Source organism: Channa argus, chromosome 16 (assembly GCF_033026475.1).
Source record: "Channa argus isolate prfri chromosome 16, Channa argus male v1.0, whole genome shotgun sequence".
Classification (NCBI taxonomy): Eukaryota; Metazoa; Chordata; class Actinopteri; order Anabantiformes; family Channidae; genus Channa; species Channa argus.
This window is the reverse complement of record NC_090212.1, coordinates 8,529,869-8,548,966: the sequence shown is the minus strand read 5'-3', so window position 1 is coordinate 8,548,966 and position 19,098 is coordinate 8,529,869. Positions and strand designations below refer to the sequence as shown.

The window sequence follows — 19,098 nt, the reverse complement described above, 5'->3', positions numbered from 1 at the left end:
TGATTGTTTCTTATTCCTATGCACACTTATCCTTTGCTGTCGCCTCCTGAAAATAGGGAAATTCATTTTATACTTTTTGTTTTTTAGTTCAACATTTTTGTACCTGCCCTCCCATATTCCTGAGAGTGAGGACACCAGCTTTAGGAAAAAAAAATAATATAAACGTTGTACACTGTTTTTACTTGTTTCTTTCAAATTGATGAAATAAAGGGTCTTAACAAAAAGCTGAGCATGCTCATCTTTTATTGTTAAACCTTAATTTGAGTGAAAACATAATTAATGAGAGAGACTGTAAGATTGTGATGACTGTGTCTAGACATTCTAAACATTTTTGTAGGAGTTGCAATCTTCTGAGGAAGAGAAAACATTTTTTTCATTTATTTCTAGTGCAGTTAGAGAACTTTCACACAGTTACTGTTTGTTTAATATCTTCCTTTGAATTTTTTTTTTTGTGGTTTTTGGTCATTGGAAGTAATTTTAAGCATGCAAAAAATGTAAATGGTAACCAGGATAGAGGAGTTTCTTCAGTTTCAATAACTAAATCAGTGGATTGTACCTACTCTCTGGCATGAACAGTAAAATAATAAGTCAATAGGAGCAGGAATTTTGTTTACCTAAACCCCTCCGCGCTCACACCCTACAGACAAAATGCAGCTAAGTGTATAAGACAAATGTTCCAGCACTCAGTGGCACTGACTGAGGATTGCTCAGGTCCACGTCTGTGGCTCTGCAGCTGGTCTGAGACAGAGAGAGATGCGCCCCCTGGGTCCTGGGCCAGATGGTACAGTCTCTGGAACAGATGTTGACAGCCAGTGCTCAAAGTGTGTCTTTGAGCCAGCTGCAATGTGCAGTGCTACACCGAGAGACCAAGGTTTAGCCCATAGTGGCGCTCACCTGACAACCATCCCTCACCTGAATCAGCAGGGCTCCCCAAAACACACAGCAGGGCTGGGGTTGCAGCTTTGCCACCGTCCTCCCATGGGTGATGTAGTGTTGTGCTGTGTGTAGAAGGTGTCACTCACGCACAGACTCCAAGTCGGAGGACATCCTCTCTTATTTGTACTGGATAAAAAAATACTACCCATGATGGCATTATGTCAAAACACACTGATCAGCCACTTCAGTAGATACACCTGTACAATCTAATGCGATCAAATATAGCAGTTGTGCTATGAAATCTACTTTTACATGGTGCATTATTTCTCTTTGAATGCTATGGGACACTATGCTTCATTACTCAAGGTAAAGACCTTTTTATTTCTCAAATACACTACTGATTTTAAGTGATATAGGCTATAAAATCATTGCACATATAATGAACTTTTAGTGACTGAGGGTCACATTTTCCCTCTGTGTTATTTACTAAGTGCAATGTATTAGCATGTGTTAACTAAAATGATTGTAACTGTAATGGACATAAGGAAACACTGTGACACTGAATCTATTAAATCGCCCTGAACAACTTAAACTAATTCCGCTACCAAAACTGTAATTTAGTTTGAGGCCAAAAACGGTACAACGGACTTACAGCGCCATCTAGTAGGTGCTGCATTTCTGTTGGATACGTGTTCCATATAATCAAATCCTCATATAATTGTTTGAATATAAGTGACAGACTGCGAGTTGCACGTTGAATATAGACTTAAAGAATGACATTTAAACTAATTGTCAACGTAAGAACAATAAGTCAGCGTTATGCGAAACTTATGTAAACCTGGTTCTCCGATGCAGCAGCTGCAACTCTTATTTAGCTCACTGCAAACATTGATTTTCTTGTACTCAAGGCAGAAAAATATTTGTATCCGATTTCCACTCGTTCATGCCAACGAGAAACAAAGGATCAACAAAGTCCTGTCGGGCAGTGAATAGAACCGAAGATCGTTTAAAACGACGATGCTTTATGTTAAAACTCTCTCCCGGTCAGCAAAGAGGAAACGATCACGAATATCTACGCATGCGCATTACGCTTGCATTTTTATTTCAAGATTTTTTTCTTTTCTTTTAAAATTATAATGTTTTCAGTAATTGTCCTACAGAGATCTACTTAAATGATTAGCTGTGTTACTATATTGTCATCAGTTTATACAGGAGTTTTAGTTCTTCATAAATTCGTGGATAAAGACTTTTTATAACTATATTATCACGTGCTACACACCATTTATTGAATGTTAAACTGTTTAAAATTGAGAACATTTTTAAACTCTTTCACGTTTGATCCTTTGCAGCCAATTTAATGCCCACTTCTTCTTACTCTTCTGTCAGAATAGATTTACAAAATAGCAATTACTCCACCTATATATACATGTGAAGGCTTCTTACATTTAATGAAGAGGTAATTGTGATATTATGATACTGATATGTAGATATTTGAACTTAAAGTGTGTCTGTTGATTTACTTACTTTTAAACACAGGATGTTCCCATGCACTGTAGAATTTATAGTTGTATTGGTATTCTTTTTCATGTAAGGGGCAAGTATATCGAGTACATAGACTACACATTCTACCAGTATAAACCTTAAAATACAACTATTCTTACGAAAGGCTACAGATATATTGTTTTCGGTAAAGTGTATGATATATTACATATTTTAACTATGTATCACGATGTTTAAATATGACACATATTGGTGTTTTAACTGCGCTACCTCTGGGAGCGTTCATAGTTCTATCCACGCTGTGCTTTCTTTCCCCGCACACCGAAAACGGACAGAGTGAGAGCTCCTACTTGTCCCACCTCTTAGCTCCAGCCCTGTAATACCTTTGATGGGACTTGTCAGGCTACGTCACCGTGTCGGGAGAAGAGGCGTTGGAGCAGACCCGTTTGTCATTCCCGGAGGAAGAGGAGGGTGTGCTCGACATTTACCTGTCCACTGTCACCTGGTGCTCCTCTTGTAAATACAGGTCGGTCGTCTAGTTTCATTTAGCTGTTGGACGTCAAACACTGGCTTCACTCAGGCGTAAAACGGAGAAGGCATTAAAGGTAGGTTAACTTACGTCCTTGTTGGGAAGAAATCACTGAGGAAAGCTTATCTCGGTCCCGCCGGAGACTCTCTAACCCAGGCGAAATAACCACAAAACAGTAGTTCCTGCGGTCATTTAAAACATTATTCGTGTTGCCTTTACGATACAATAACGTTGCATAGATTGTAATTTAAGCCGTAGACACTATTTTAGCTGATATGCCTTTGACACTAATGTTGACTTAACCAACAGGAAGTAAAAACCTGAGCACTGGAGGTTTGGTGCAGTTGTTGGTTAATGCTGCTCACTTTGCAACAGGTTTCCAGGCATGTTTAATAAAACACACACTTGCTGTGTTTACGTGGACACACATATACCACTGATAATTAGATTAAGATCCCAATCAGAATAAAAATGTGTAATACAAGCACGTTAATCAGAACATATTGGCCTCATCAGGATGATTTTATCCTGTGCATGAAAGGACTGGTTTATCCCTTTTGTTAATCTGATCAAAAGGGAAAACATAGCCTTTGAAACTCTTGATCTCATTATTTCTCTCTCCTTGGGCTAAATATATTCTTTCTGAGCACATTTGCCCGACTTGATGATAACATTAACTAAGGTGACATGAGGAGTTTCTTTTTTTAATCTTGACAAGGATTTGAAAAGGTCCCTATTGCACCGCACTGTCTTGTTTGAAAATTGCAGGAACTATATATGCTCCTTAAACTGCTGTCTAATGAGAAAGATCAGCAAATATTATTTCTATGACACAATGTGACTCGCTCCAGCCATCTGTATTCTTCTATTGAATAACCCCCCCAAAAGTTAAAAAACATTTATTGTCTTACATTTCCAACAGACTAACTGCTTCCCAGCAGGCAGACTGCTTTTTCCATGTAAAAAAAAAATATTTTCTGAAATAATATGAACATGTAAACACACATCTGATCAGATCAGACCACATAAACACTACTCAGAATCTGATTAATGCGATTTTCTCCATGTAGCCACAGCCACTGCTTATAAAGGGGCTTACTAGACTCTGGTTTATACTTTTATTTAGTTGAAAAAAGTGTGCGTGAACATGCTGTGTGCCCCCTATTGACACATGGAAACCTGGCTGTCCGTAAGCCATCTGACTTGGATGATTGGTTCTTTAGTTGCATTACCTGAGCAGTAACACAACCGGACCAGAATTGTTTGGATAAACAGGTCTTACTTAAGCACCTTTATGAAACTCCCTCTGTAATCTCTACATTCAAGAAAGCTTTCTTCAGAGCAGCATTGTTAGGGCACCTGGCATTGTTCAAGGACACAGGTATTGAATTTTGCGCATGCCTTCTTAATGCTACCTCATGATAGTATGGTTATTCAGTTCTCAGGTTTTCAAATTTCACATTTGCTGTCTTTACACAGGATGCTAAGAAGATCCTGACTCGTGGCCCCAACATGAGTGTGACATCATGGTTCCTGGTTAGCAGCTCAGGCACACGCCACCGGTTGCCACGGGAGATGATCTTTGTTGGCCGGGAAGATTGCGAGCTAATGCTGCAGGTGTGTGTCTTTTGTGTATTTAAGGGAGAGACAGTGAGAAAATGTGCACACAGAAAGTTTGCATTTAAACAGCAAACACAAGCGGGATGTCAGATGAACTGGTCTTCACTATAACCTGTGAGAAGGTGCCTAGGATACATTGCAGTAATGCACTAATGTCTTACAGTACGGCTAGCCACAAAAATATGTGAAACACCAGTGGGAGGCTTCCTGCATGTTTCGTGTATGTGCATGTCTGAGTGTGTAACCCAGTGACAGTTTCCTAAAACAAAGTCGGCCCTGACTGACAAACAGCGACTTAAAATGCAGCTTAAGCATTCCACAGCATTGTTTTTTCCATGCTGTGTCGGTTATAAACACAATTCCTTTCCTCCAATTTTGTCCTCCAGTGAAATGTTAGACCAGTAAAATGTCTGTCTCAGAAGCAGTTTGTGCTTTACTTAGTGTGTTATGCTCAGAAAACTGCAAACTGCTCACTGCCAACTTCAGAGGATCATTACATTTAAAAATCGTTTAGGCTCATGTTTTTGGGCGTTGCCAGATCCAGCCAAAGCCTCCGTTTCTCACAGTCTGAGATAATGCAGACTTTTCTATTACTCAGCTTAAGTGCTAAGAACAGCTTCCTGAGTTGGCAAACAGTTTGTTTCTGCCACAAATTATTTCAAACATGTTCATCTGTAGCTTTTTTGCAGTTTATAGCTCAATTCATTTTTTCCATTTAAACCAAAGTTGAATGTCTGTAACATCATAACTCTGTTGGGAAGAGAAGCGGAGAATGAAGTGGAGTTAAGTAACTAATGTGGATGATTGGACATTATTTCACAACTGGTTTCTAAGCAGTCTCTATCTCCATGACCAATAATTTGACCACGTATCTCCTACAATCATAATGACTGCTTTACTAGAACCAGAGCTTACTTTTTCTCTCTAATTAAAAAGGCCCAATATCAAGTATCAAGCATTTACAGGCATTTTTTTTAAAAGTCAACTTAGTGGAAAGATGGTGGTAAATTTGCAAATGAGTTTGGCAGTTAACTTCAGTCTATGTGATTGTTGTGATGAAGAGGCCCAGAGTGCCTAATGAGCAGGGAAAACACGGAGTTAGTCTGAATCAATTGTTCAGTTTGTACTCAATTGATGAAAGCCCATTTTGCTGGGCAGTATTTAAAACGTATCCGTAGTGTATACAAGGGGTAGGTTTGTTATTGGTACATTTTTATGCACTCACAGTGTAGAAAGATGATGCCTATTATGTCTGCAACCCATAAACAGACCTATTCATTTCTCAAAAGTATTTACCAAAGTTTGCAGAGCTTTGTCTTTAAATGTTGTTAGAGAGTGGTTCCTAAATAATTTTCTGTTGATTGACCAAAAAGATAAATCAACGAATCATAATAGCATTAACTTTTCCTTTACTTTTGTTGCAGTCTCGCAGTGTGGACAAACAGCATGCGGTGATCAATTATAGCCCAAACACAGACGAGCACATGGTGAAGGACCTGGGCAGTTTGAACGGGGTGAGTGAGTCCATCTCTAGCATCGGTCTACCTGCCTCAGCCCAGGGTGATAAAAGCCACAAGACTCCCTGAAGGCTTACATTTCAAAATACATCTTTGTGAGTGCCAGAGACGGTGGGGGGGGATAAGAACAGTACTAATCGGAAGACTGGATTTTCCTGCAGCTCTGGACCTTCTTCTTTCTTCTCATTCTTTCTGTCTCACTCTGCACCCCCCCTTTCCTGCTTTGTTTCCACTTCATTGCACCATTATCCCAATAAAATCCAGAGTTGAGCAGTGTGAGAAACCATTCTTTGTTCTCACAGTGGGTTTCTTCTGGCCTTGGTTACAGCAGACAAAGTAATCAGAGCATAACAGTGCAAAGACCTGTAACTGAAATCCAACATGGCAGTGTTGTATCCCCACTTACCTTTATTTAGACTGTGCAGAGTGAAATCTGCTCCTCCATTATCTCCATTGCACATGCCTAGCAGGGTTTTTCTTTACATTTAGTGATCTGATGGCAAACTCTGAAACCTTTGTCTCAATAATTGTTAGTTTAGACAGAGGTTGACCAACAAACTGCCCAGGGTTGCATGTATTTATTGCTACCTGGCCAGTAGGCAGTCTACAAAACAACAAGACAGCCATTGCATAACAACAAAATCTCATCAGTTTTAATGTGCCGTAGGATTAACTGTCAACGGGAAAAGCGCCAATTACAAAGACCCTTACAGTGTCTGGGTGTATGCCAAAAGTAATTTAAGAGCCAGTTACCTCTGACTAAACACATTTATTTCATGAAAGAACACTGAAAATTATTTTGAATTCATATTTTTTTCTTTATTTTGCAGACATTTGTGAATGACCTGAGAATCCCTGATCAGACATACATCACCCTTAAGCTCTCAGACGTCATACGATTTGGTTATGATATCCTTTTTTTATTTGTTATTTTAAGTTTGGGTTAAAAGCTTAACTTTGATGAATATGATTCATGTAACACAGTGTAACACTGTTCTTTGGATGGAACAGTTTGTTTACGGGTAGCAGCCCACACCAAAATGAGCCAGTGGTTGGCAGCTGTCTCAGTCACTAATTTTTTGCATTTCTTTTTTCCTCCATGGTTTTTTTGCTCCATCGGCATGTTAATCCTCTACAGTTTTCAGTCAGGGGTTTTAGATTATAGTCAATTGTGGACAGAAAATCGGCTGCACCCTTTGACCCCAGACCAGCACACTCAAACATGGTGAAATGTAGTTTAGATAACAACCAGCCATTTAGAATACAGGGACATTTAGGAATGTTTATGATCAGAACTGAACACACAAAGTGTGTGTTGAGCCATGTGGTATTGTGTGTTTCAAATAGTGGGTCTTGGAAGATTGTTTCAACAGCAAGTTTTTTATGCAAGTTTTTTATGCTTATCTATTTTCTTACCTCTTGTCAGCAGTAAAGAATATATATACTTCTTACATAGTTGGTAGACAAGGTGGATAAAGGCCATGAACCCAAATTGAGTGACTGAAAACTAACCGGGTATCAGATATGTGTTTTGAATGTGTGTTTTGTCCCTGTGCCAATACACATCCTCCCTGACCAGACTCACTGAACTCTCTCTATATAAATAGACATATTATCGCACTATTTTACAAAAGACATAGAAATGTCTATATACTTTAACTCCTCCTGCACATGCTCATGTATATATCCTGGAGAAGAGTCAACACAAGGTCCCAGAGGAAGCCCTTAAAGTAAGTAATACTGACAGTTTGTTCAATTTGCAACCATAGATCCCTGTAGGTAACTTTACTTTATAACATTAAATTAATAATTTAAATTGATTGATCAACCAGTTTTTGTTAGAAAAGTTTCAAAACTTTAAATGTAAGTTTTTACATACAATCATTACATACAGTTATCACCATTTCTGTGAATGTATCAACTAAATATCAAATGTAGTTCCCTGAGAAGTCTGTAGTGAATGTCCTTCCTGCCATATATGCCTGAGGATTTACATCCTGCTTCCCTCCTATGCCTGTCTGCAGCATGAGAAGTACACCAGCCAGTTGCAGCTCGGTATAAAAGCCCTGGAGGCCAAGGTGAAAGAAAAACAGCAGCTTCAAAGCTCAGAGAAGAGCAAAGACTCTCTTGCCAATGTAAAACTTCAGGACGGGGCTGAGAGAAGATCCAACCCTTTCACAGGTAAACATCTCTGTCCACACACAGGAAGGCAGTGGGTTTTATAATAACAGTTAGTTAATTGTATTGGAGAGGAACTGCTTTAACTGAAGTGGATTTAAATATCCTGTTCACACATGAGGGAAAGGAAGTCTTTGTGGCTCCATGTGCTGCATGACTCTGGCTGTGGATCCCCTGATAGTCGGTGGTGGCTTCTTTTATTAAGAGCTTCCCCCATATGAGATTAGGATGCCATGTGAGCTCAGAGGCTGAAGCTACAAGCCAATTGAGACGGTAAAGAAAAACATCTCAACAGCCTTGAGTTGGCAGAATAAGTGTTCTCAAGTAAGACCTTGACAGACAAGCTAATGGGTTGAGGACAAGTAGTCTTATCTTACACAGCCACACCGGACTTGAGATGTAGCTGACAAGAGGTGGGGTGCTGCCACACACACGAATGAACAGCGCAACACCATGTCATAGAGGAATTAGAAAGATGTGTTGCATTTCAGTGCTGGGGTTCTGGGCTTTTTAGTCCATATAGTTGGTGGAGTTTGTTCCTGCACAAAGGGTACAGAACAATTTTATCCTGCTTTACAGTTTAGGCAGTAGAGGAACAGTTCAAGAAAGGCACATTTGAATGAAGTTCATTCATACTGACAAAACCCATTCCAGCTGCTGTTGATTTAGCCATTCTCATGTTCTGCTCTGTAATTGCCCCTGTGAGCTTAGAGAGAAAACTACAACTTGTTCTTAAAATAGGACTTTTCCAGCGCTAGGCTCATATGTTTATTAGAAGCCATATTCTTACTGACTCCAGTCTGACAGTAGCTCATCCCTGTGTTGTTGTGGCCCAGACCCCCAATGAGATAACTGAACTAAGTTAACAGTTTTAAAAAGATAAGGATAGTATTCTGTAGTAGAAAATAATGCTTGACTGTGTTAACTCTTAGAGCCAGTGGAATGTGTTGTGATAACCAAATTTAGAGCCTCTCCCTCACAACACCAGTCTGTATTCTCTTTCATTTTGTGTATTTAAGTGAACTGCTGCTATTTTGCCCACAGTGAGACGTAGTCGGCATATGTCTGTTTACTTCATGCAAATGGGCTCTTTCTGGCAAAGGATATTTCACTAAAGACCTTGATATAATGCTTTTTAGCCTACTCTGGTTTGGATGTTTTATATTGGTTTGGTTCTGTTTTTTTAATTCCACGACCCTTGTGCAGTACTGCCAAAAGAGCTGTATTTCTTTTTCTGTATGCTCCTGCTTGTTTTTCCTTGCAGCTGTACAGGATGTGGAAGGTGTCCAATCCTCCAGCTGTCTGCAGGGCAGGACACTTCACTAGTGCAGTATGTGACTCAGTCAGGCCTACTTTAGACTGACGGGGCCTTTGGGAATTTAGCATTTACTAAAGGAGCATGCAATGGATGTTTCCCAGTGTTCCCTTCTACAGTACTCATCAGATCTACATGGTGTAAAATGTCTTAATGCTTCACGCCATTTGTAATTTATTACTGCGTTTTCCAGTTGTTTATACAAAGCTTATATAAACAATAACAAGCATAGAAAAAGTTTTTACTTGATTTATTTGCAACATTTTATTGAACCATGCATTTATGCCACACGAGAAATTAAATAAGACGTGGTATTTTGATAAACTGTTGGCTCTCTGGCTCTCTATACCCTCAGTCCAAAAATAATCTTTTAAATCTTTTAAAGTACTTTGCTCGTTAATAAAGCCATAAATGCAATATAACGCAGTCCACTTTAGCTGTGACACTGACCAATGTTGATATTGGCTAAAACCAAAGTACTGTGTATGGGAAATGGATAACTTGGCCCTTTGCTCACCTTTGATAGATTATTGTATGTGTCAAAGGCAACAGTGGTGAAGCGCTTTAGATGCTAAGGACTGTGAATCTCCACATTAAAAAGCTGGGAATTTGTTTAGTATATCAAACCATTAAGCAGCTTCTAGATTATCTGATTATCACCATATAGAAGGGTTGGCTTGTATTTTCTCATGTCACTTACATAACCGTGTTTACATATACTGGGGATTCTATAAATTCAGTTTATGTGGCTCTTTACTACTATTCCTCTCTGTGATGTGGCTAACGGTGTGTGTTTGTCTTTGTGTGCTTGTGTCTGTGGACTTATCTCTTAGCTGCCACAGATTCTCCAATATCCAGGCCTACTCCTCTGTATGGTCAGCCGTCCTGGTGGGGGGATGATGAGGACCCAGCCAATAAAAAACAGAGCAAAGATGAGAAATTGCCAGAGCAGGAGTCTTCAGGTCAGAGAATGTGTATTGATCGCACATACAGTAGTTTATATTTTTAACAAAAACATGCACTGCTGAATTTATAGTTTGTTCTATAATTATTTTGGGTGTCCCCACATCTGTGTATTACATTCTAATTTGTAATAACTTGTTTGTCTTTGGCACTGCAATGTGATGCCCTTTGTGGGTCACTTGGAGATGGATGTCGTTAAGCCCACGGCAGGTTTCTGGCTGCCAGTTGTAGACTGTTAGCCAAGCCATACCATGCCAGACCATTGGGCAGTGTCTGTCTGCCTCGTGATGGATTATGACCCTCTAAGCTGCTGGAGGGGGAGGAAGGCTGATTGTTTGTCTCATGTTACCCATGCTGAAACAGATTATTCCTCCTCAACAATGCTTTGATGCACGCCTGAAGTGCTTTTTGGCCACATCCAACTGGCACCCAAAAACCAACTGGCACATTGGTTTTCTCTGTAAAAGGACTGCAATATTTTAATGTTTGTGTATTCCCAGTACCAGGGATTGTTGTGACAGTGATGTCCCATTAAAGCTTTAAATATTAAATTTTTGATTATATGGGAATTTCCTTAATTATGCGAGTATAACTGTGTAGAACAAATCCATGCTGTGTGTTCTGTGTGTTTTAGCTTACTACTTTTTATTCCTAACAGAACCTGGTAAAGACATGGCCAAGTATGAAGTCAACGGTTCTTTATCTGACAGCCAGGCTAAGTCCGTCCTCTCCTACCGCCAGGAGCCCAGTTATTTTGAGATCCCAACAAAAGAATTTCATCAGCAACCTGTCAAAAAGCCTGATTCACAAGTTCACGAGGTTCCTACGAAGGACATTCCAGACCCCACTCAGTGTGCCATCTCCACTCCCACACCTCCTGTGGTCCAAAGCCATGCATCCTTCACTATCGAGTTTGATGAATGCACACCAGGTAAAATGAAGATCAAGGACCATGTGACCAAGTTTTCTTTTCGTCAGCAGCGCAAAGTACCTTCCATAGAGGTTGTTACCACACCTAGAGAAGTGATGTCAGCAGAAAGCAAAGTTGCTGATTGGCTTGTCCAAAGCAATGCTAGCATGATGAGAGGGAGGTCACAGGCTGAAGACATGTGCAGCACAAACAATGACCCAACACTGAAGATCACTAAAGGTGAGTCTCTAATATAGTGTCTGCTTTAAGTTGATTTTAATTTTCTATGAGGCCAGCTAACTTCTAGTCTTTCTATTCTCAGCAAGCCACGGTGAAGATGGCGCTTACAGTGATTCAAGAGATCTTGCAGTAAATGGAAACAACTTTCCACAACCTCTGAGAACCTCCCCACCACAACGCTTTGGCCCCCCTGACACTGAGGAACCTGTTTCCATCTCTCCTCCAGAGTTTCAGCCTTTTTCCAGTCTTGGCAAGTCTGAGCCTCACCAAGCCTTTGTCATTGAATTCTTTGATGATAGCACAAAAAAGAAGCGTTCCCAGTCCTTCACCAATAACGTAACCCCAGCCGAGTCCTCAGGCCTCAGGGTCCAGCTGGAAAAGACTAGGAAGACCTTAAGCCCACCTGGGGAGAAAGTCCCATCTTCAGCTTCCACTCCTCCCCCAACCCAACGATACACTGTTCCCCTGAAGGGCCCTGCTTCTACAGGTCCCCAAAGAACTGGCTCTTTACGAAGGGAGAAGACAGAGGACCGAATCAGCACCAGCTTTTCTTCCCGCTCTTCATCTTCTGTCTCTGTAAGACCCTTTAGCAGCGTGGGCCGGAGATCCAAACTAGCTCAGGAATTTACTGCTGAATTTCTCAAACAAACAAAGCAGGCCCCTTCTGCCTCTTGGGAGAAAAATACATCTAGTACCCCTAAAGCAACTAAAACAGAGGCAGTAATAGTATCACAGTCTAGTCCTCCTCCATCTAACACTCCATACCAGCCACAGACGTCCTCTCCTATTCACAAGCCTGTTCCCCTTAAGGCCCCTGTGATGCCCCAATCTCAGATTGTGGAAGAGAACAGCCCTCTTGTTGGCCCCAGAAATGAAGAGGAGGACAGTCTGAGTGATGCAGGAACATACACCATTGATACTGATGTCCAGGATAAAGAGCTGGAAGAGGCACGGAGCAAGATTGACCAGGCATGTTATTTAATCTACCTCATTTTTATATGAAAAGTTCATCATAGCATCTTGCTTTAGGGAAAACGTTCTTCACTGTCTCTATTACTCAAAGAAGTTTCCGCTCAGAATGGCAGTCCACATTTTCATTCCATGACACTTCCAATGCTTTGTTCCTGACAGGTGTTTGGTCTTGTTGAGAACCCAGAACACATGAACCACAGTGATGCAGAAACATCATCAGCATTTAGACCTGTTATGGCTCAGGGCAGGGAGCAGCATAGACAGAGTAGCTGTGGGGAGGTGAGGCCAGCTCCAGAGCAGGGACAGGGTCTTGTGAAGGTAAATTTTCCTGCTCCGGGTGGAACAAATGATTGGCTGTAATCAACAATTTAAAAACCTAATTCCAAAGAAAAAAAGTAAAGTAAACATAATGTTTACATGCCCAAATGCTTATTCATTATTATCTTGATTTATCTTCTATTTCCATGCTTTTTTTTGGTAACTCTCTTTGGCTTTTCTAGATTTGTCTCGTCTCTTCCTCACAGGTTATGGGTTCTTTTTTTATTTTATTTTCTGTTTAACCAAATAGCAGAAATTCCACCAACTCAAAAAACTAAGTCAATATTATCTTAAGTTTATTGAATAAAGTTCGGACTTTCTTTAAAAATTTTAATCTTTTGTTATTTTTTTTTAAACAAGTTGTATGTTATTTTATGCAGGTTCATACAGCAGGTGCAGTATTACAGGGCGGCCCTAAGTGGATGTCTTGCTGGGCCAGCTTGGCAGACAGCTACACAGAATCTAGACCTTCATTCGGACTCTTTGACATCCCTTCCCAGATGGAGCTGTCAGGAGGGGGTAAGCTACCTGACCAGACATGAGATTATTTGAAATGATAATGAGAACCCTGATGAATATGAATGATATTCAGTTTCTGTATGTGTGGTTAATATGCATTAAAACCATTTTATTTCAGCACAAGCTACGATCATCCACAAGGCCACACAGAGCCAACGCCATGACAGCATCAGCTCCAACGGTTCAAGAGCTGAGCGCATCCTGCCCCAGGTAGCAGCGGGGGAGGAGAGTGACATTCCAACTCCCAGCATCCATGTTCATTATGACCCACATTCAACATTTAATGTAGAAGAGAGAAGCTTGGTGCCCCCCAGGTCACAAGATGATGTTCACAGGTTGTTAGTGCAGGAAGATGTAGAGCCTGACAGCTTGAGTGATGCCAGTAAGTCCGATGATGGTTCCATCCTAGAGCAGAGGAGGAGACCACTGTCAGATTTGGAAAAAAAGAAAAACCAAGAAAAACCAAGACCTGCAGACAAAGCTACATCATTCTACATCGGGTCAGAGGGGCCTGCTTCCAAACCTGAATGCGAAGGCTCAAAATCCAGCACTTCTGGGACTGAGATAAAACTTGTAAACAAAACTTTCTCAACAGCCACTCTTACTAAACAGAGGGGTAACCAAGACTCGGGAAGGGTGAAGCCTAGTCTATCGGCTCCTATCCTGGGCCAGGGTACGGAGTCCAAGGAGGGCACAGTCTCCTCATTAATTAGACAAGAGAGCTTCACCAAGGAGCGACCTAGCAATGCCAGATTGCCCAAGATCTCTAGCCGACCTGCTCAAAAAGACCCAAACCCTGATTTTTTCTTGGGACTTGGCAAGCCGGACACTCACTCATACCTCAAAGAGACAGAGGATGTCTTGGCTGCTCTGGAGGCCAAACTCCAAGCAGGTCAGTCAGAAACAACTCCATCTCCCACGATGGACTCTCTTTCTGGAGAGTCTGATGTTGATACCTCAAGCACAGTCAGCCAGCATAGCAATAAGACCAAGCCAAACATGGCCTCTGTTCATGGCCTCTTAAGGGATAGGTCTTCTGCTAGTATAGCTAGTCAGGACTCAAATTACCAGTCCACAATATCAGAAAAGCACCGCTTTCAGGGAACAGACAGCAAAAATAAGACGGAGATTGTCAAGAGGCCAGTGGGACTTAGACATAGTGTTGGCAAACGTGGTTCCACAGACCTAAGTGACGACCCTCAGAGCTTGCCCTTCTCTGATCATGAGTCTAATAACCGCAAGAAATATACTGCGCCCCTTCAAAAAGAGGATGGCAAGACCCCCCGTGTGTCCCAGGCTTTAGGACGTGCCAACAGCTTGTCAGCTCCAAGACCCACCAGGGCATCAATGCTACGTCGCGCTCGCCTGGGAGAAGCCTCCGACAATGAGGGCACAGAGACCGACAGGCTAACCCAGGAAGTGGTTAACGTCTCAGCAAAGCCCCCCCAGGAAACCAAGAAGCTCTCCAGGCTGGATCTGCTGGCAATGCCCCGTAAGCGCACAAGCTCATTCAACACACCCAGTGACACTGAGGCCTCTTCCACTCCACAGTGGTCAGGCAAGAGCACGGGGTTCTCCAACCGGAGCACAGAGTTAGGCAGCAGTTCTGTTCGAAGGGCTTCTGCCCCGGGACCGAAGCCTGGAGAAAGGCCGCAGAAACCTGCACTCAACAAGCTCTCAGTCACTCGCGGACGTTCAGGCAGTGCCAAATATGCCAGCAGCACAGCGAGTGAGTATACTAAAGACCGACACATATCTGTTTCACTAAGTGTAAAGTCATTCAACTGCTTTAAACATTTACTTAGGCCTTTGTCAAACCTACTTTATAGGAAGGAAAGTAATTACTTAATACCTGTTCTCCAGTTAGTACAAAGCAGTGAATTGGTTTGATGCATTTTTAATCCTGAGTTCATGGACTGTACACTTCTGGAAATTTTACGTGGGTTCTGTACTCTGTCATTTGGGAAGCGAATTGTCTCTGGGCTTCCACTAACACAGTAACACATTTATTCAGCGAATACTTCAAAATACAATTGATTGTCCTTCATTTTTACAATGTTCCCATACAATGTATGATTTTAACTGAATTGACAGTCATGCTATGAGGATATTGTGGCTATGATGAAGACAACAATACTGGCAAAATGATTTACACTGCTCTTACCGTTTACTATGGTTCTCACTGCTCTACTTTGAAAATCAACTACTCATCTCAGATTGTGAATGATTTTAAACCTAAAAGAGCAATAATGAGTTAGTAATGGAGACATGAGATGACTTCCACAGCAACTTCTTGTCTCTTCTTGTGGGAGGAACCTTGGTGACTACATAAATACTTGGTGGTGTTGTTCTTGGTTGTATTCTCAGATGGCATCTCTCTTTCTTTTCTTTTTTTCTGACTTCTCTGCCCTTAATCATCTGGCACTCAAACTAATTCACAACGCCAAGGCTCCAGGAGACGACAGAAAGGCTCTGACTATACCTCTACCTCAGATGAGGAGTACGACTCAAACCAGAGCACTCCTAAACACAAACGCTCCCAACCTTCCTCAGCTTCCCACAGTCCTCGCAGTCAGCCTCGGCAGCAGCCTGTGGTCGCTCTCCGTCCGACACCCCGCAGCAGAGATTCTGAGGACGAGAACCATGAACAAGACACTGTCCACAACTGGTCCACCCACAGTGCTGAGATTGCACGGTAGGACAGGGAAGTGTATTTGTCTGGTGTAGAAGCTAATATGATTTCCGTCAGTCTGATATTTTTGTTACAAAATTTTCACTGACATGAAAGTCAGTTGCACAGCCTTTACAACATATAGAGCGTTGTGGCAAAGTGTGGGTACCTCTGTGTGATTTGCACGATTTTCTATTACAAATTTGATTTGAAATTATATGCGCACTATAACCAATAATGACTTGGTTGGACTAAATTAATTAAACCTCCTTAACTAATATGTCTTTTAACTAAAAGTATTGACACCCTTAATTTACAACTTTGTAGAAGTGCCTTTAGACTTACTCAAGTCCTCTTTGGTAAGTCTTTCCAAATGTACTTTTTGAAATTGCATTTCTCTCAGACAAATTCAAACACATTCTGTCCCCGCTAGGTTGAGTCAAGACCTAGCTAAAGACCTAGCTATCTTGGCCAGAGAGATCCATGACGTAGCAGGTGATGGTGAGCCTCAAAATCTTAGTGCAGAGAGCAGCATTCCCGTCACTACAGTGACTGCTCATGAACAGGTACATCAAGGAGAACATAGCATTTTTTGTTCTTACCTACGTCACCCATGCATCAAATATCTATTTGATTGAATGGCTCACACTGACCGTTCCTCCTTTCTGTTGTGTTTGTGACAAATGTAAGAATATGTCTACAATCCTTTTTGAAAGTATCTTTCAGTTCTTTTGTTTTCTTATGTAGTACATTGTTCTACAGTAGATATAATGATTTATTTTAAAATCTTAAAGTTATTTTGTATCTTAGTAATTAAATCATAATGCTGTACCCTAAATGAGTAAATCATTCGCTTCTAGTTTGTAAAGAACAGTAGATTATGGTCTTATTTTTATCAATTTGTTAACATATCAGCTCTAATGTTCTAAACAGTCTCCTTTGATAACACTGATTTCTGTTTATATTGCAGTTGATTCAGTGTGTTCCTGAGGCTGGATTGAACTATCAAAGAGTCCCACAAAGTTCTGCATCTACAAGTCAACCTGACCTGAGCTCAAGTGACCAAGAGCAGATTTCCAGACAGCGAGCATTGAGCAAAGACGAGGTGTGACACAATATGCCCTTTGGGCTCGAGTTTAAAACCTCTGACACTAGATCTGAGAGACCCTTGTTAACACTGTATTTTACCTACCAGGTAAATTTGGAAAATCTGATGCTGAATCCAGTATCTCAGATCATCATGGCCATCAGAGAAAACACTGAGCAGCTTGCTGAAAAAATGAAGTAAGATGTTGAGGAAACTTAAATAAACATTCTTGATTCCTGTGCTTAATCTGAGGTTTGATGAAAAACATTATTGAGCCTTTCTCACAGCCAAACTACACTGAGACGGTAATCTTATTAAATTACTGCCTCTTAGTAAATCAGCACAGTCTGCCTAACAATATGGGACTGAGTGAATGTTGAATTTACTTTTACTTGGTCTGAAACCAAGTCTCGTAGTTTCAGCAGCAGTGTTTTGTGCACAACCATTATTTTCTTACAATGGAAAAACTTCACTGTTCTTAGAACTGTACTTTGCATTATCCACACAGGGTACTTTTCCAGGACAGGATGGATATCTGGGAAGAAATTGAGGCAAAAGCTAATTCTAACATTGATGTCCCTGTTGTCCAAACATCCAACAAGGTAAGTGACTCTATTGTCCATTTTAAAGTTAAATTCATGTTAGTGAATCTTGTTCTTAAGCCAAGTTTGACATCTGTATTTCAGGAAATCGCAACCATCTTAAAAGAACTGAGGAGAGTTCAACGCCAACTTGAGGGTGAGTCACTTTGACCCTTTACAGATAACACAACATCTTCTTTTATAATATTTTTGCAAAATGAACCTGAATTCATGGCAAACAACAATCATTTTGTTTTTATTTTTTTTCTCTAACTCTATTCAGTCATCAACACAGTCATAGAGCCCAGTGGGCAACCTCATGTGTCCAAGGCCTCAGCTTCTGCCATGTCCCCCTTGTCTGGAGCTCAACCCTCCAAATCTCTTTCCTTGAGAGACTGGCGAACAGTCCACTCTGTCTCTAGACGTGGTGGTGGACCGAGGCCTGGTGATGGTGTTCGGAGAGCAGCTGTAACACCAAATGACCTCAGAGAGGGCTATTTGGTCTAAGATTTAATGCAGTCACATTGCTGAACGTCTTCTGCAACCCCACAAACCCAGGTGCTGGACCATCACACACTAAATGAAACAAACAAAGCAGGGGAAGTGAGACTGCATACACAAAACTGTAATACACACCTACGTGTGTGATATGCAGTCACTTCTGCACTACACCCTTGCAGTGCCCTCAATTAGAGCCCTGCGTATGATGTGCTGGTTTGAGGAAGTATCACAATACATAAATTTACTTTTCACCTCTGAAAGGCCTCTGAGCTGTGCTTGATTCTCTCTTTTTTGTTTTTTTGTTTTTTGCCAATGATATGACCAATATTGCTGATTTTAAAAGCTCATTGTAATTACTTGGTTTATTTGAAAACCAGCCTGGGCTAAATCAACTCAGGGAAATGTATTTATAATTACATATATATGTTTCGTGACACTCTTGAGGAAATGGTTCAATCATTTGTTTTTAAGGCAGAAAGAACAGCAGTAAAACCTTGGAATAATGAGTATTTGTATCCTTGGTAAATCCACTGCATTTGTGCACGTTTTGTCATTTGTCATTCTGTCTTTGTCACTTCTCTTTGTTGGCCAGATTTATGAAAGAATGTATAAAGTATTTATTAGGGGGCTTCTGTGAGCCGCAGGTTCTTTTTAACTGAGACAGCATAACATTAGGAGAGATTGTCACTTGACAAATTCATCATGTATTACACAGGTACAACCATCCATTTTTTGAGTTTGTTCATTTATTTACATTTATCAGTGTAGTGACTTTGAGCAGGTCGTCTTGTTCAGGTGAAA

General features: G+C 40.9%; 1 protein-coding gene across 5 annotated transcripts; it reads left to right on the top strand.

Annotated features, from left to right (window-relative positions):
* The first annotated feature begins 2,773 nt into the window (after nt 1–2,773).
* Nucleotides 2,774–18,685, top strand: cep170ba (centrosomal protein 170Ba). Of its 5 annotated transcripts, none has more exons than XM_067480168.1 (19): nt 2,774–2,981; nt 4,385–4,522; nt 5,950–6,039; nt 6,873–6,953; nt 7,716–7,772; nt 8,067–8,223; nt 10,369–10,497; nt 11,157–11,648; nt 11,731–12,617; nt 12,780–12,938; nt 13,319–13,457; nt 13,576–15,186; nt 16,011–16,152; nt 16,562–16,694; nt 17,099–17,233; nt 17,324–17,412; nt 17,724–17,817; nt 17,902–17,953; nt 18,080–18,685. In XM_067480168.1, exons 2-19 carry the CDS (start codon nt 4,418–4,420, stop codon nt 18,301–18,303), a joined length of 4,776 nt encoding a protein of 1,591 aa, XP_067336269.1. In that variant the 5' UTR covers nt 2,774–2,981; nt 4,385–4,417; the 3' UTR covers nt 18,304–18,685. The 5 variants fall into 5 exon arrangements, with proteins under 5 accessions (XP_067336269.1, XP_067336271.1, XP_067336268.1 ...); XM_067480167.1 differs by having other exon boundaries at nt 2,775–2,981; nt 12,780–12,899; nt 15,906–16,152; XM_067480166.1 differs by having other exon boundaries at nt 2,775–2,981; nt 15,906–16,152.
* The last annotated feature ends 413 nt before the right edge of the window (nt 18,686–19,098 follow it).

Bases quoted from the DNA above. Each gene is read 5' to 3' on its own strand.
- cep170ba (XM_067480166.1), top strand. From the start codon at position 4,418: ATGAGTGTGACATCATGGTTCCTGGTTAGCAGCTCAGGCACACGCCAC. The intron at 11,649-11,730 runs GTGAGTCTCTAA...TTCTATTCTCAG, and splicing joins AACACTGAAGATCACTAAAG to CAAGCCACGGTGAAGATGGC. The intron at 17,234-17,323 runs GTGTGACACAAT...TTTACCTACCAG, and splicing joins GAGCATTGAGCAAAGACGAG to GTAAATTTGGAAAATCTGAT.